Raw genomic sequence first — 16,948 nt, 5'->3', positions numbered from 1 at the left:
CCCTTTAAAAACCTCATTTTCTGGCCAAAAATTTCCATTTTTTTCCTCTAAAAATCCCATTTTTTACCCCAAATTTCCATTTTTCCCCCAAAACCTCAAAATTTACCCTCCAAAATTCCCATTTTTCCCCCAAAAAATCACATTTTTTCTTCCAAAAACCTCATTTTTTGGCCAAAAATCCCCATTTTTTTTCCCTAAAAATCCCATTTTTTCCCCTAAAAATTCAAATTTCTCCCAAAAATTCCCATTTTCCCCCCAAATTTGCCCAAAATCCCCATTTTTTCCCCAAAAATTCCCATTCTCCCCCTCAAAAAATCCCCATTTTTGCCCCAAAATTCCCAATTTTTTCCCCTTTAAAATTCCCTTTTTTTCCTCTAAAAAACCTCATTTTTTGCCCAAAAATCTCCCAATTTTTCACCCAAAAATTCCCATTTTTTCCCCTTTAAAATTCCCTTTTTTTCCTCTCTAAAAAACCTCATTTTTTGGCCAAAAATTCCCATTTTTTTCCTCTAAAAATCCCATTTTTTACCCCAAATTTCCATTTTTCCCCCAAAACCTCAAAATTTACCCTCCAAAATTCCCATTTTTCCCCCCCAAAAAATCACATTTTTTCCTCTAAAAACCTCATTTTTTGGCCAAAAATCCCCATTTTTTTCCCTAAAAATCCCATTTTTCCCCAAAAATTCAAAAATTTCCCCAAAATTCTCATTTTTCCCCCAAATTTGCCCATTTTTCCCATTTTTTCCCCATTTCTCACCGTCCCGGGCTCTTCTCTCGGTACAAGGGGCTCTTGCTGTGCCCAAAGCGGCGCCTGGGGAGACAAAAAAATCCCAAATTTTACCCCAAAATTCCCATTATTTTAACTCAAAACGATCCAAAATCCCACATTTTAGTCCCAAAACCCTCAAATTTCGACCCAAAAATCTCAAATTTATCCCAAAATGCCCCAAAATTTTGGAATTTCACCCTCAAATCCCAAATTTCAGCCCGAAATTCTCCCAAAAATCCCAAATTTTGCCCCAAAATCTCATGTTTTCATCCCCAAACCCCCCAAAATTCCCATTTTTTTTCCCAAAATCTCTATTTTTTTCCCCAAGTTTTCAGGAATTTTAGCCCCAAACAATCCAAAATCCCAAATTTTAGTCACAAAAATCCCAGATTTTTTGGGGTCAAATTTGGGATTTGGGGAAGAACTTGGGGGATTTTGAGCAGAAATTTGAGAACTTTGGGATTTTGGGCTGAAATTTGGGGATTTTGGGGCAGAATTTTGGAGATTTTGGGCAGAATTTGGGAATTTTTTCGGTCAGAAGACCCAAAATTGGAGATTTTTGACTCAGAACCTCCAAAATTTGGGGATTTTTTGGGGTCAGAATTTCAGGATTTTTTGGGGGGATTTTAAACTGAAAATTGGAAAATTTTTTTTACAATTTTGGGGATTTTTTGGGGCCATTTTTTTGTTAAAAATTTTGGATTTTTGGGGAGATTTTGGGTCAGAATTTCGGGATTTTTTGAGGGATTTTTTGACTGAGAAATTTGGGATTTTTTGGGGGTGGAATTTCAGATTTTTGGGATTTTTTTTGGAGGTTTTTTTTGGCCTCAAAACCCCCAAAATTTGGGGATTTTTGGGGCATTTTTTGTCGGATTTTTGGGGCGTTTTTCAGGATATTTTTGGGGATTTTTGGGGGATTTTTAGGGACAATTTTTGGGATATTTTGGGGGGATTTTCAGGCTTTTTTGGGAGAAGTTTTTGGGGATTTTTGTCGGATTTTTTTAGGGATTTTTGGGGGTTTTTTGGGGGGATTTTTTTGGAATTTTTGAGGGATTTTGGGGGTTTTTTGGGGGGATTTTTTGGGATTTTTGGCGGATCGTTTCGGATAATTTTGGGAGAATTTTTTTGGAATTTTTGGGGCATTTTTTGGGATATTTTGGGGGATTTTTGGAGGATTTTCAGGATCATTTTTGGGGATTTTTGGGGCATTTCTTGGGATGTTTTGGGGGATTTTTGGAGAATTTTCAGGATCATTTTTGGGGATTTTTGGGGCATTTTTTGGGATATTTTGGGGCATTTTTTGTCGGACTTTTGGGGCGTTTTTCAGGATATTTTTGGAGAGTTTTGGGGGATTTTTAGGGACAATTTTTGGGATATTTTGGGGGGATTTTCAGGCTTTTTTGGGAGAAGTTTTTGGGGATTTTTGTGGGATTTTTTTAGGGATTTTTGGGGGGATTTTGGGGGGATTTTTTTGGAATTTTTGAGGGATTTTAGGGTTTTTTTGGGGGGATTTTTTGGGATTTTTGGAGGATCGGTTGGGAGAATTTTGGGAGAATTTTTTGGAATTTTTGGGGCATTTTTGGGGCATTTTTTGGGATATTTTGGGGGAATTTTTGGAGGATTTTTGGGATCATTTTTGGGGATTTTTGGGATATTTTGGGGGAATTTTTGGAGAATTTTCAGGATCATTTTTGGGGATTTTTGGGGGCATTTTCTGGGATATTTCGGGAGGATTTTTGGAGGATTTTTAGGATCATTTTTTGGGGTTTTTTTGGGTCTCTCAGAACCATCCCATTGTCACAACTGCATCTGAAAAACCCCAAAATTTGGGCATTTTTGGGGTTTTATGGCTCAAAATTTGAATTTTTTTGGTGTTTTTTTGCCTCAGAACCCCCAGAACTCTGAGATTTTGACTCAGAACCCCCAGAATTGAGAAATTTTGGATATTTTGGGGTATTTTTGGGGTATTCTGTACCCGGCCCTGTCACTGTGGCTCCACCAGTCGCGATTTTGGCTGAAAAAACCCAAAATTTGGGAATTTTTGGTGTCAAAACCTCCAAAATTTGGGGATTTTTGGGTTTTTTTGGGCCAGAACTCTTAAATTTGGGCTCCAAACCCCCAGAATTGGGAGATTTTTGGGTCAGAACCCCCAGAATTGGGAGATTTTTGGGGGTTTTTAGAGGTTGTGGCTGAAAAAAACCCAAAATTTCGGGATTTTTTGGGTGAGAAACACCAAAATTTCGGGATTTTTTTTGAATTTTGGGTCAGAACTCTCAGATTTTGGGTCACAACTCCCAGAATTTGGGAAATTTTGGATTTTTTGGGGGGATTTTTGTCGTCGTGGCTGCGCCGGTCGCGATTTTGGCCAGAAAAACCCCAAAAATTCGGGAATTTTCGCAGGATTTTTAACCACAACTCTGAGATTTCGACTCAGAACCCCCAGAACTCTAAAAATCTGACTCAGAACCCCCAAAATTTGGGGATTTTTGGGGTATTTTTGGTATTTTTTGGGGTTTCTCACCGTGTCCTTTAGTCACGGCTGCGCCGGTCGCGATTTTGGCTGAAAAAACCCAAAAATTTGGGGATTTTTGTGGGATTTTCCACCCAAACTCCGGGATTTCGGCTCAGAGCTCTGTTATTTAGGATCAGAACCATCTGATTTTGGGGTTTTTTTGGAGATTTTTTGGGATTTTAGGGGTATTTTTGGGGGTATTTTGTACCCGGCCCTGTCGTCGCAGCTCCACCAGTCGCGATTTTCGCCTCAAAAACCCCAAAATTCGGGGGGATTTTTGTTGGATTTTTGACCAAAACTCTGAGAATTTAACTCAGAACCCCCAGAACTCTAAAAATCTGACTCAGAACCCCCAGAACTGGGGGATTTTTTGGGATTTTGAGGTATTTTTTAGGTGTTATTTCTCATCGTGCCCTGTCACGGTTGTACCAGTCGCGATTTTGGCCAAAAAAACCCCAAAATTTGGGGGATTTTTTTGGTTTTTTTTGTCTCACAACTCCCACAACTGGGGGATTTTTGGCCACAACCCTGGGATTTTGGGGAATTCAGGATATTTTAGGGTTTTTTTTGGGGTATTCTGTACCTGGCCCTGTCATCGTGGCTGCGCCGGTCGCGATTTTGGTCTCAAAAACCCCAAAAATTTGGGGATTTTTGGGTCAGAATTTCAGGATTTTTTTTGGGGATTTTGAACTGGAAATTGGGGATTTTTTTTGATGATTTTGGGGACGGAATTTGGGGATTTTTGGGGCGATTTTTTTGTTAAAATTTTTGGATTTTTGGGGGGATTTTGGGTCAGAATTTTGGGATTTTTTGACTGAGAAATTTCAGGTTTTTCGGGGTGGAATTTCAGATTTTCGGGGTTTTTTGGGGGTTTTTTGTCTCACAACTCCCACAACTGGGGGATTTTTGGCCACAACTCTGGGATTTTGGTGTTTTTTTGATTTTTAGGGAATTTTCGGGGTATTTCTCACCTGGCCCTGTCGTCGTGGCTGCGTCGGTCGCGATTTTGGCCCCAAAAACCCCAAAAATTCGGGAATTTTCGCAAGATTTTTAACCACAACTCTGAGATTTTGACTCAGAACCCCCAGAACTCTAAAAATCTGACTCAGAACCCCCAAAATTTGGGGATTTTTGGGGTATTTTTGGGTATTTTTCGGGGTTTCTCACCACGTCCTTTATTCACGGCTGCGCCGGTCGCGATTTAGGCCGGAAAAACCCCAAAAATTTTGGGATTTTTGTGGGATTTTTGACCAGAACTCTGGAATTTTTGGCCAAAACTCTGGGATTTTGGGTTTTTTGGGGGGATTTTGGGGTGGTTTTGGGGGTTATTTCTGACCTGGCCCTGTCGTCGCGGCTGCGCCGGTCGCGGCTGCGGCTCCTCCTCCTGTCGCGGCTGCGGCTCCGGTGGCGGCTCCGGCGCTCCCGACTGCGGCTGCGGCGGCGCCGCTCGCGGTCGCGGTCACGGCTGCGGCTAAAACAAGTCCCAAAATTACCCAAAAATCACCCAAAAGTCACCCAGAAATGAACCAAAAGTCACCCAAAAAAACCCCCAAAATTTTAGCCCAAAAAATCCCCAAGTTCCAGCTGGTCACGATCAAAGTCGTGGCTCTGGCTGAATAAAAAACATCCAAAAATCCCCAAATTTCAGCCCAAAAAACCCTCAAAATGTAACCCACAATCCTTGAAAATAATCCCGAAATTCTGACCCAAAAAATACTTCAAAAATCCTGAAATTTTAACGGAAAAAATACACCAAAAAATGCCAAAATTCCGACCCAAGATCCCTAAAATATCTCAGAATTGTAACCCAAAATGCCCCCCTAAAAATTCTAAAATTTGAACCCAAAATCCTTGAAAAAGACCCCAAAATTCTAACAAAAAATCCCCCCAAAAATCTTGGAATTGCAATTGAAAATCCCTGGAAAAAAACCCCATGAAATTCTGACTCAAAATCACCCCAAAAATCCCCCCAAAAAATCCCCAAATTCCAGCCGGTCGCGGTCATGGTCACGGCTGCGGCTGGGGGAGAGAAAAACAACCAAAAATCATAAATTTTGAGCCAAAAATCCCAAAATTTTAATTCAAAACCCCTTCAAAACTCCAGTCCAAAGTACCAAAAAAATCCTGAAATTCTAAGCCAAAAAATACCCCACGAAATTCCAAAATTCTGACGCGAAATCTCCTCAAGAAATCCTGAAATTGTAACACGAAATCCCTAAAAAAAATCAGGAAATTCGCAACAAAAAAATTCCAAAATTTCGGCCCAAAGTCCTTAAAGAAACCCTGAAACTTCAACTCAAAAAAATCCCTAAAAAAATCCCAAAATTATAACCCAAAAAATACCCGAAAACCCCCGAAATTCTGACCCAAAAAATGCCCCAAAAATCCTGAAATTCTGGCCCAAAAAAATTCTGAAATTCCAGCTCAAAATACCCAAAAAACCCCAAAAGTACAACCCAAAAAACCCCCCAAAATCCTAAAATTCTACCCTAAAATCCCACCAAAAAAATCCCAAAATTTTAACAAAAAACCCCCCCAAAATCCTGAAATTGCAGCTCAAAATCCACCCCAAATATCGCCCAAAATTCTGACCCAAAAAATCCCCAATTTCAGCCACTCACGGTCATGGCTGTGGTTGAAAAACAGGACAAAAATCAGCCAAAAATCACCCAAAAACCACCCAAAAATCACCCAAAAATCACCCAAAATTCACCCAAAAATCACCCAAAAATCAGCCAAAAATCACCCAAAAATCAGCCAAAAATCGCCCAAAAATCACCCAAAAATCACCCAAAAATCACTCAAAATTCACCCAAAAATCGCCCAAAAATCAGCCAAAAATCAGCCAAAATTCACCCAAAAATCGCCCAAAATTCACCCAAAAATCAGCCAAAATCAGCCAAAAATCACCCAAAATTCACCCAAAAATCACCCAAAATTCACCCAAAAATCAGCCAAAATTCACCCAAAAATCAGCCAAAAATCACCCAAAAATCAGCCAAAAATCACCCAAAAATCGAAAATCGCCCCAAATCAGCCAAAAATCACCCAAAATTCACCCAAAAATCACCCAAAAATCACCCAAAAATCGCCCAAAAATCAGCCAAAAATCACCCAAAATTCACCCAAAAATCGCCCAAAATTCACCCAAAACTCACCCAAAACTCACCCAAAAATCAGCCAAAAATCGCCCAAAAATCACCCAAAAATCACCCCAAAATTCACCCAAAAATCAGCCAAAAATCGCCCAAAATTCACCCAAAAATCACCAAAAATCACCCAAAATTCACCCCAAAATCACCCAAAAATCGCCCAAAAATCACCCAAAAATCAGCCAAAAATCAGCCAAAATCGCCCAAAAGTCACCCAAAATTCACCCAAAATTCACCCAAAAATCGCCCAAAAATCAGCCAAAAATCACCCAAAATTCACCCAAAAATCGCCCAAAATTCACCCAAAAATCAGCCAAAAATCAGCCAAAAATCACCCAAAAATCAGCCAAAATTCACCCAAAAATCAGCCAAAAATCACCCAAAAATCGCCCAAAATTCACCCAGAAATAAACCAAAAATCACCCAAAAAAATCCCCAAAATCCCCAAATTTCGGCCTAAAAACCCCAAATTGCAGCACAAAAATCCTCAAAAATCCCCCAAAATATCCTGAAATTCCAACCCAGAAAAATCCCAAAATTCTGACTGAAAAACTCCCCAAAAAACCGTAAAGTGGCAACACAAAATCCTTAAAAAAAATCCTGAAATTTGAACCCAAAAATACTCCAAAAAATCCCGAAATTCTGACCCAAAAATCTTCCAAAAAAACCCTAAAACTAACGAAAAAACCCCCCAAATTCCAGTCTAAAATCTCAAAAAAAAAATTCTGAAATTCTGACCCAAAAAGCCTCAAAAAATCCTAAAATTCTGACCCAAAAAATCCCCAAAATTTCAACCCAAAATCCCAATTTTTAGCCCAAAATACCCCAAAATTCCCCCAAAACCCCAAAATCTTTCATGAAATCCCAAATTTCAGCCCCAAATCCCCAAATTTTTGCCCAAAATCCTTCCAAAAACCCCCGAATTTTGACTCGAAAATCCCCAAAATTTTACCCCAAAATGCCCCAAAATTCTGGAATTTCAACCCAAAAATCCAAATTTTTACCCCAAAATTTCAGCCCCAAAAATCCCAAATTTCAGCCGTAAAATGCCTCAAAATCACAAAATTTCGACCCAAAATCCCAAATTTTACCCCAAAATGCCCCAAAAATTTGGGGATTTTAAGCCAAAAATCGCAAATTTCAGCCAGTCCTGATCAAGGCTGTGACTGAAAAAAACCCAAAAAAATCACTCAAAAATCAATCTAAAATCAACCCAAAAAACCAAAAAATTCTAACCCAAAAACTTCCCCAAAAAAATCCCAAAATTTCAGCAGAAAATCCCCCAAAAATCCTGAAATTCTGACCCAAAAAATACCCCAAAAAACCCCAAAACTCCAACCCGAAAAAACCCAAAAAAATCCTGAAACTCCAACCCAAAATCATCCCAAAAAATCCTGAAATTTTGACCCAAAAAATCCCCCAAAAATACTAAAATTCCGGCCCAAAAAATTCTGAAATTTCAGCCTAAAATCCCTAAAAAAATCCTGAAATTCTAAGCCAAAAAAACCCCCAAAAAATCCTGAAATTTGAACCCAAAATACCAAAAAAATTCCTGAATTTCTGACCCAAAAATTCCCCAAAAAAATCCCAAAATTTCAGCCCAAAATCCCTTAAAAAATCCCAAAATTCCGACCTAAAAAATCCCAAAAAATTCCCAAAATTCTGACCCCAAATCCCTTAAAAAATCTCAAAATTCCAACCTAAAAAATCCCCAAAAAATCCCAAAATTCCACCCCAAAATCCCTAAAAAAATCCTGAAATTCTGACCCAAAAAATCCCCAAAAAATCCCCAAAAAAATCCCAAATTTCCAACCCAAAATACCAAAAAAATTCTAAAATTCCAACCAAAAATCCTTAAAAAAATCCTGATATTTAAACCCAAAAAATTCCCAAAAAAAATCCTGAAATTTGAACCCAAAATACCAAAAAAATTCCTGAAATTCTGAACCAAAAATTCCCCAAAAAAAATCCCAAAATTTCACCCCAAAATCCCTTAAAAAATCCCAAAATTCCAACCCAAAATACAAAAAAAAATCCTGAAATTCTGAACCAAAAATTCCCCCAAAAAAAATCCCAAAATTTCACCCCAAAATCCCTAAAAAATCCCAAATTTCATCCCCAAAAATTCCTAAAATTCTGACCCAAAAAAAGCCAAAATTCCAACCCAAAATCCCTAAAAAAATCCTGAAATTCAGCCCCAAAATCCCCAAATTTCAGCGACAGAAAAACCAAAATTCCAGCCCAAAAAATCCCTCCAAAAAAACCCCAAAATCCCTGAAAAAAATCCTGAAATTTTAATCCAAAATCCCCCAAAAAAACCCCAAAATTTCCACCCAAAATCCCCAAATCTAAAAAAAAAATTCCCAATTTTCCCCCCAAAAAATCCCCAATTTTTCCCTCAAAAAAAACAAAAAAAATCAATTTTTTCCCTAAAAAACGCCCCAAAAATCCCAAATTTTCCCCCAAAAATTCCCTAAAATCCCCCAAAATCCCCAAATTCCCTCAAAAATCTCAAATTTTTGCCCAAAATTTCCAAAATTTGCCCAAAATTCTCAATTTTTTCCCCATTTTTCCCCACCTGTGTCTGTGCTCGCGGCTCCGGCTGCGGCTCCGCTTCTTCCGGCTGCTGAAAACGGGAAAAACATAAAAAAATCGGGATAAAATCCAATAAAATCCTAAAAATTCTCAAAAATCTGACCCAGGAACCCAAAATTCTGAAATTTCCACATGAAATTCCCCCAAAAATCTCAATTTTTGGTCCAAAATTTTGGGATTTCCACCCAAATTTTGGATTTTTTTTCCCCAAAACTCCCAATTTTTGCTCCATTTTTGTCCCAAATTTCCCAATTTTTGCCCAAATTTCCCCATTTTTGTCCCAATTTTCCTCATTTTTGCTCCAATTTCCCCCGGATTCCACATTTTTTTCTAATTTTTCCCATTTTTGCCTCAGTTTTCTCCAAATCCCTCAAATTTCCCCAAATTTTTCACATTTTTCTCAAATTTTTCCTATTTTTTCCCTATTTTTGCCCAATTTCCCCAAATTCTTTCAAATTTTCCCAACTTTTGCTCAAATTTCCCCAAAATTTCCACATTTTTCCCCATTTTTTCCCAAATTTCCCCAGAAATTTCCCCAGAAAATCCCAATTTTTTCCCATTTTTGACCCAATTTTCCCCCAAATTTTCCCAATTTTCCCCCCAAATTCCCATTTTTTTTCCCTCACCTGCTCCCGCTTTCCTTCTTGGGCTCCTTTGGCTCCTCTGGGGGCGCCTGAAAAACCCAAAATCAACAAAATTTACACCAAAATCCCCCCAAAAATTCCCAAAATTCTCCCAAAAAAGTCCAAAAAATTCTCAAAAAATTCCCCCCAAAAATTCCCCAAAAAAATCCAGAAAATTCCCTTGAAATTCCCAAAATTTCTCCCAAAAATTTCTCCAAAAATTTCTCCAAAATTCCCAAAAAATTGCCCAAAAAAATCCCCAAAATTTCGCCCTCAAAATTCCCCCCAAAATCCCAAAAAATTCCCCAAAAATCAAAAAAAAATTCCCCAAAAAATTCCCCCCAAAATTTACACCAAAAATTTCCCCCCAAAATTCCCAAAAAATCCCCAAAAATCCCAAAAAATTCCCCAAAAAATTCCCCCAAAAATTCCCTAAAATTCCCCCAAAATGCCCCAAAAACTCCCCAAAAATTCCCTTAAAATTCCAAAAAAGTTCCTCAAAAACTCCAAAAAATGCATCAAAATTTCCCAAAAATTCCCAGAAAATTCCCTCAAATTCCCAAAAAAAATTCCCCCCAAAAATTCCCCAAAAATCCCAGAAAATTCCCAAAATTTCCACCAAAATTCCTCAAAAAGTTCCCAAAAAATTGCCCCGAAAATCCCTGAAAAATTCCCAAAAATTCCCCAAAAAAATTCCCAAAAATATTCCCCAAAACTGCCTAAAAATTTCCTTAAAATTCTCTTAAAATTTTCCCAAAATTCCCAAAAATCCCCCAAAAATTCCCCAAAAATTCCCTTAAAATTCCCCAAAATTCCTCAAAAAATTCCCCAAAATTCCCCAAAAAATTCCCCAAAATTCCCCAAAAAATTCCTAAAAATTGCCCCCAAAAAATCCCAAAAAATTCCCCAAAGTTGCCTAAAAATTGCCAAAAAAAAATTCCCCAAAATGCCCCAAAAATTCCCCCAAAATTCCCCAAAATGTCAAAAAAATTCCCCATAAAATTCCCCAAAATTCCCCAAAAAATCCCTTAAAATTTAAAAAAAAATTCCCTTAAAATTCCAAAAAAATGCCTCAAAAATTCCCAAAAATTCCCAGAAAATGCCCCAAAAATTCAAAAATTCCCCCAAAATTCCCCAAAATGTCCAAAAAATTCCCTAAAAATTCCCTTAAAATTCCCCAAAAATTTCCTTAAAATCCCCCAAAATTCCCCAAAAAATTCCCAAAAATCCCTTTAAAACTCCCCAAAAAACTCCCAAAAAAATCCCAAAAAATTCCCCAAAGTTGCCTAAAAATCCCCAAAAAATTCCCCCCAAAATTCCTCAAATTTCTCCCCAAAATTCCCCCAAAATCCCAAAATTTCTCCCCAAAATTCCCCCCAAAAATTCCACAAAAAAATTGCCCAAAAAATCTCAAAAATTCCCCGAAAGTTTCCTTAAAACTCTCCCAAAAATTCCCAAAAAAATCCTCCAAAAATTCCCAAAATTTCTCCCCAAAAATTCCCCCCAAAATTCCCCAAAATTGCCTAAAAATTCCCAAAAATTCCCCCAAAAATTCCAAAAAAATTCCCCAAAATTCCCCAGAATTCCCCAAATTCCCCCAATTTCCCCAAAATTCCCAAAAATTCCCAAAAAAATCCCGAAATTCCCGTTTTGTCTGACCTGCGCCGGGGGCGGCTCCGGTTGGGCCTTGGAGGGGCCGGGCTGGGCCTGGGGGGGAAAAATCAACAAAATTCAGCAAAATTTATCCAAAATTCACCCAAAATTTCCCCCAAAAAATCCCCCCAAAAATCCCCAAAAAATCCCCAAAAATTCCATAAAAATCCCCCCAAAATTTTGCAAAATTCCACAAAAAATTCCCAAAAATTCCCCCCAAAAATCCCCAAAAAATCCCCCCAAAATCCCAAAATACTCCCCAAAAATTCCATAAAAATCACCAATAATTCCCCCCAAAATTCCTCAAAATTCCTCAAAAAATTCCCAAAAAATCCCTGAAAATTCCTTTAAAAACCCAGAAAAATCCCCCCCAAAATTCCCCAAAAATTCACCCCAAAAATTTCCAAAAATCCAGCAAAAAATCCCCCAAAAATTCCCTAAAAAATCCCAAAAATTCCCCAAAATTTTACCAAAGAAAACCTAAAAATTCCCCAAAAATTACCCCAAAATAATCACAAGAAATTCCCACAAATTCCCCAAAAAGTTTCCTAAAAAAATCACAAAAATTCCCCAAAATTTTCTCAAAAATTCCCCAAAATTCCCCCCAAAATTCACCAAAAAATTCCCCCAAAATTCTGCCAAAAATCCCCCCAAAATCCAAAAAAATTTCCAAAAATTCCCCCAAAAAATCTCAAAAAATTCTTGAAAAAAAAATCCAAAAAAATCCAAAAAAATTCCCCCCCAAAAAATCCCAAAATCCCTTCCAAAAAATTCCAAAAATTCCCAAAAAAAATCCCGCCAAAAAGTCCCTAAAAATTTACCAAAAATTCCGTAAAAATCCCCTAAAAAAAATCACAAAAATTTCCTGAAAATTCCTGAAAATTCTCCAAAAATTTCCCAAGAATCTCCTAAAAATTTACCAAAAAATTCCAAAATATCCCGAAAAATCCCAAATAAATTCCCTAAAAAAATTCCCAAAAATTCCCCGAAAACTTCCAAAAAATTCCTCAAAATTTCCCAAAAATATTCCCAAAAATTCCCTTAAAATCCCCCCAAAAATAGCGAAAAAAATACCAAAAAATCACCAAAAAAATCACAAAAAAATCCCCTAAAATTCTCTCAAAAATCCCAAAAAATTCCTTAAAAAATTTGCAAAAAATCCCCAAAAATTCCCCCCCAAAAAATCACAAAAAACTCCCAAAAATTCCCCCAAAATTCCAAAAAACTCCTCAAAAATTAAAAAAAAAAAAATCCAAAAAATCCCCAAAAATCCCCCCAAAAAATCCCAAAAAATTCCCAAAAAATCCCCAAACCCCAAAATTCCCAAAAATCCCCAAAATTCCTAAAAACCTCCAAAAAATCCCCAAAAATTAAAAAAAATTCCCAAAAAATCTTTAAAAATTTGCTGAAAATTCTGCAAAAAATCGCCAAAAACTCAAAAAATTCCCCCAGATTTTCACAAAAAAAATTGTCAAAATTTTCCAAAAAATTCCTTAAAAATTTCCAAAATGTCTCAAAAAAATTCCCCAAAAAATCCCCAAAAAAAACTTGAAAAAATCCCAAAAAATTCTTCAAAAAATCTCCAAAAAATCCTCAAAAATTTCCAAAAAAACTCCTCAAAAATTCAAAAAAACTTCAAAAAAATCCCCAAAAATTAAAAATTCCCAAAAAATCCTCAAAAATTTTCCGAAAATTCTGCAAAAAATCCCCAAAAATTCCAAATTTTCACAAAAAAATTGTCAAAATTTTCCAAAAAATTCCTTAAAAATTCCCAAAATGTCTCAAAAAAATTCCCCAAAAAATCCCTGAAAAAACCCCCAAAAACCCCAAAAAATCCTCAAAAAATCCCCAAAAATTCTTCAAAAAACCTCCAAAAAAATCCTCAAAAATTTCCAAAAAATCTCCTCAAAAATTCAAAAAAAATTCCAAAAAAATCCCTAAAAAATCCTTAAAAATCCCCCAAAAACCTCCAAAAAATCCCAAAAAAATCCCAAAAAATCCCCAAACCCCAAAATTCCCAAAAATCCTCAAAATTCCTAAAAAAAATTCCCAAATTTCCTCACCTCCTCTTTTTTATAGGGCGCCTCCAGCATGGCCTCGATGACGATGTCGAAATCGTCCGACGTCATCGCGTCCGCCTGCGGAAAAAAAGGGAAATTAAATCCCAAAATTCACAAAAATTCCCAAATTTTTTTAATTTTGGGAATTTTTGGGGATTTTTTGGGAATTTTCAGGGATTTTTTGGGGATTTTTTTGGGATTTTTCTGAATTTTTTGGGAATTTTTCGACAATTTTCGGGAATTTTTTTGCGGATTTTTTTAGGATTTTTGGGGAATTTTTTGGGGTTTTTTATGGATTTTTTTGGGGATTTTTTTGGGATTTTAAAAGGATTTTTTTGGGGATTTTTTGGGATTTTTTTGGGATTTTTTGGGATTTTGGGGGGATTTTTTTGAGATTTTTTTGGATCTTTTGGGGATTTTTCCGACAATTTTTGGGGATTTTTTTGGGGATTTTTTGAGAGTTTTTTGAGGGTTTTCTGGAAATTTTGGGAGATTTTTGAGGATTTTTTTGAAAATTTTTAGGGATTTTGGGGGGATTTTTGAGGGATTTTTTTGATTTTTTTGGGGATATTTTTGGGGATTTTTGGGGATTTTTTTGAGATTTTTTTGGATTTTTCGAGGGAATTTTTACGGATTTTTCGACAATTTTCGGGAATTTTTTTGCGCATTTTTTGAGAGTTTTTTAGGGATTTTTGGGGAATTTTCGGGGGATTTTTTGGGGATTTTTAGGGATTTTTTTGGATTTATGGGGGGTTTTTTGGGATTTTTTGAGAATTTTTGAAGGATTTTTGAGGGGATTTTTGGGAAATTTTGGAGATTTTTTGGGATTTTTTTTCAAGGAATTTTTGGGGATTTTTTAGGATTTTTTTAGGATTTTTGGGGGATTTTTGAACGATTTTGAGGGGATTTTTTTTGAGAATTTTTGGGGATTTTTTGGGGGAAGTTTTAGGGGATTTTTGGGGAATTTGGGGGGAATTTTTTAGGATTTTTTGGGGGGTTTTTTTGAAGATTTTTTGTGGATTTTTTTGAGTATTTGAGGGGATTTTTTTGGGGTTTTTTGGGATTTTTTTGAGGAATTTGGGATTTTTTCAACAAGTTTTTCAGAATTTTTCTGCGGATTTTTTGAGAATATTTTGAGGAATTTTTGGAAGATTTTGGGGGGATTTTTGGGGGATTTTTTTGAGATTTTTTTGGATTTTTCGGGGGAATTTTTGGGGATTTTTTGACAACTTTTGGGGATTTTTTTGAGGATTTTTTGAGATTTTTTTGGGGGATTTTTGGGGAATTTTTGGAAGATTTTGGAGGAACTTTGGGGAGATTTTTGGGGAGATTTTTGAGGATTTTTTTGGGAATTTTTAGGGATTTTTGGGGGGATTTTGGGGGGGATTTTTTGGAAATTTTTGGGGGATTTTTTGTGATTTTTTTGGGAATTCTTTAGGGATTTTTTGTGGAATTTTTCAGGGATTTTTTTGGGATTTTTGGGGGTTTTTTTTGGGATTTTTTTGACGTATTGCGGATTTTTTCGACAATTTTTTGGGAATTTTTTTTGCGGATTTTTTGAGAGGTTTTGGGGGGTTTTTTGGGAATTTTGGGGGATTTTGAGGAATTTTTAAGGAATTTTTGGGGAATTTTTTGGGAGTTTTGGGGTTTTTTTCGGGGTTTTTGGGGGGATTTTTGTGAATTTAAGGGGATTATTTGGGGATTTTTTTGGCCATCTTTGGGGCATTTTTTTGGGGATCTTTTGAAGAATTTTTCAGGATTTTTGGGGAGGATTTTTAAGGAATTTTTTGGGGGATTTTTAGGGAATTTTTCGGGGAATTTTTGGGGTTCTTGGGGGGATTTTTGTGAATTTTAGGAGATTTTTTTGGGGATTTTTGGGAGATTATTGGAAAATTTTTTAGGGGAGTTTTTGGCATTTTTTTGGGAGGTTTTGGGGGGATTTTGGGGGATTTTTTCGGAGTTTTTGGGGATTTTTTAGGGATTTTTAGGATTTTTTAGGGGATATTGGGGGGGTTTTTTTTGAATTTCGGTGAATAATTTGGCGATTTTTTGGGGAGGTTTGGGGGGAATTTTGGGGATTTTTTGTGGAATTTTTCTGGAAATTTTGGGGAATATTTTTGGGAATTTTTGAAGGATTTTTCAGGGGTTTTTGGGGGATTTTTTTTTGGATTTTCCGAGTGTTTTATGAGAATTTATGGGATTTTTCAGGAATTTTTGGAGGAATTTTTTGGAGTTTTTTTGGGGGGGGATTTTTTGGGGGGTTTTTGGGGCATTTTTGGGGTATTTTTCTCTCACCGGATCCGGCATCTCTTTGGCTCCCCCCGACTCCATCCCCGGGGGGGATTTTTTAGGGTGGGGGGGAAACCCCCGGGATTCCCTGGTGTGTCCTGTGGTGACATCATAAACAGAACAATGACGTCATTGTGGCGGCCATGACGTCATGGACACTCAAGCCACGCCCCTCCCTATTGCCAACAATGGGCCACAAGCCACGCCCCTCCCCATTGACTATAATGGGCCACAAGCCACGCCCCCTCCCCATTGACTACAATAGGGCGCAAGCCACGCCCCATTTCAAAGCCACGCCCCTTCCCATAGACAACAATAGGGTATAAACCACGCCCCTTCCCCATTGACCACAATAGCGCTTAAGCCACGCCCCCCAAAGCCACGCCCCATTAGAAACAACGACGCTTAGACCACGCCCCCTCCCTAAGCCACGCCCCCTCTTCATAAAACAGTGAACAAGCCACGCCCCGTTTAAAGCCACGCCCCATAGTATTAAAAACAACAGCGCACAAGCCCCGCCCCCTTTAAGCCCCGCCCCCTTTTAGCGCCCCCTGGCGGCGTTCCCCCTCACGCTCCGTTTCCCGCCCTCCCCCCCCACTCCGTTTCCCCCCCCCCCCGCCGCCTCCGCCGCTCCCCCCCCGCTCCCCCCGCCGCCCCCGGAGTGACGTCACGGCGCGGGGGGCTCTGACGTCATGTCGCGACAGCGCTGGCGGCCTTACCGGCCCCCCCCGGGAGCCCCGAAACGGCGGCGGCGGCGGCGGCGGCCCCGGACGCGGCGGCAAAGATGGCGGCGGCCTCCAGAACCTTCCCCCTCCTTCTCCCTCCTCCTTCGCCCAGCCCGCGCCGCTCGCCCCGCCCTCCCCCGCTCCCATTGGCGTTCTCTCCTCCCTTCCTCTCTCTGATTGGTTCGCTTAGTTGTCTGTCACTATTCAGCGATGCTGATTGGTTGCTATGCCTCAAAGCGTCGGCGCTGCGGATTGGCGGATGAGACGCGCGCGGTGATTGGCTGAGAGCGAGGCCACGCCCCCTTTTCCTGCCGCGCTGTTGTCTTGGCGACGCGGCCTAGCGCGGCCTGTGGAGCCTGAGCTCGAGTAGAGCCGGAACCCAACGGCCAAAAAACGCTTTAAAAAACATTTTTTTGGGTAAAAATCTTAAAAATGAGATTTTAAAGCGTTGAGGGAAGTTCTGGGGCTGAAAAAATGGATTTGAGGCCGTTTTGATGAGGTAAATTGAGGGGGGGAAAACAGAGATAAAAATAAAAACAAAAATCCCTTAAAAAATTCCCCAAATTCCAA

The 16,948-nt window shown here is 38.4% G+C and overlaps 1 protein-coding gene across 3 annotated transcripts in view; it reads right to left on the bottom strand.

Annotated features, from left to right (window-relative positions):
- RBM23 (RNA binding motif protein 23) overlaps positions 1-16,468 on the bottom strand; it is a 44,437-nt gene extending 27,969 nt beyond the window's left edge. For 2 of the 3 annotated variants that reach the window (XM_083882187.1, XM_083882188.1), the window contains exons 1-8: positions 16,373-16,468; positions 15,660-15,751; positions 13,368-13,442; positions 11,311-11,358; positions 9,655-9,701; positions 9,012-9,059; positions 4,618-4,752; positions 758-811 (exon numbers count right to left, since the gene is read on the bottom strand). In XM_083882187.1, coding sequence (XP_083738313.1) covers positions 758-811; positions 4,618-4,752; positions 9,012-9,059; positions 9,655-9,701; positions 11,311-11,358; positions 13,368-13,442; positions 15,660-15,695 — 443 coding nt within the window. In that variant the 5' untranslated portion in view covers positions 15,696-15,751; positions 16,373-16,468. The remainder of the gene's footprint in view (positions 1-757; positions 812-4,617; positions 4,753-9,011; positions 9,060-9,654; positions 9,702-11,310; positions 11,359-13,367; positions 13,443-15,659; positions 15,752-16,372) is intronic. The other variant, XM_083882189.1, reaches the window with a different exon arrangement.
- Between the last annotated feature and the right edge of the window lie 480 nt (positions 16,469-16,948).

The sequence above is a fragment of the Zosterops lateralis genome (assembly GCF_965231275.1).
Source record: "Zosterops lateralis genome assembly, chromosome: 38".
Lineage (NCBI taxonomy): Eukaryota > Metazoa > Chordata > Aves > Passeriformes > Zosteropidae > Zosterops > Zosterops lateralis.
This window is presented reverse-complemented; position numbering and strand designations above follow the sequence as displayed.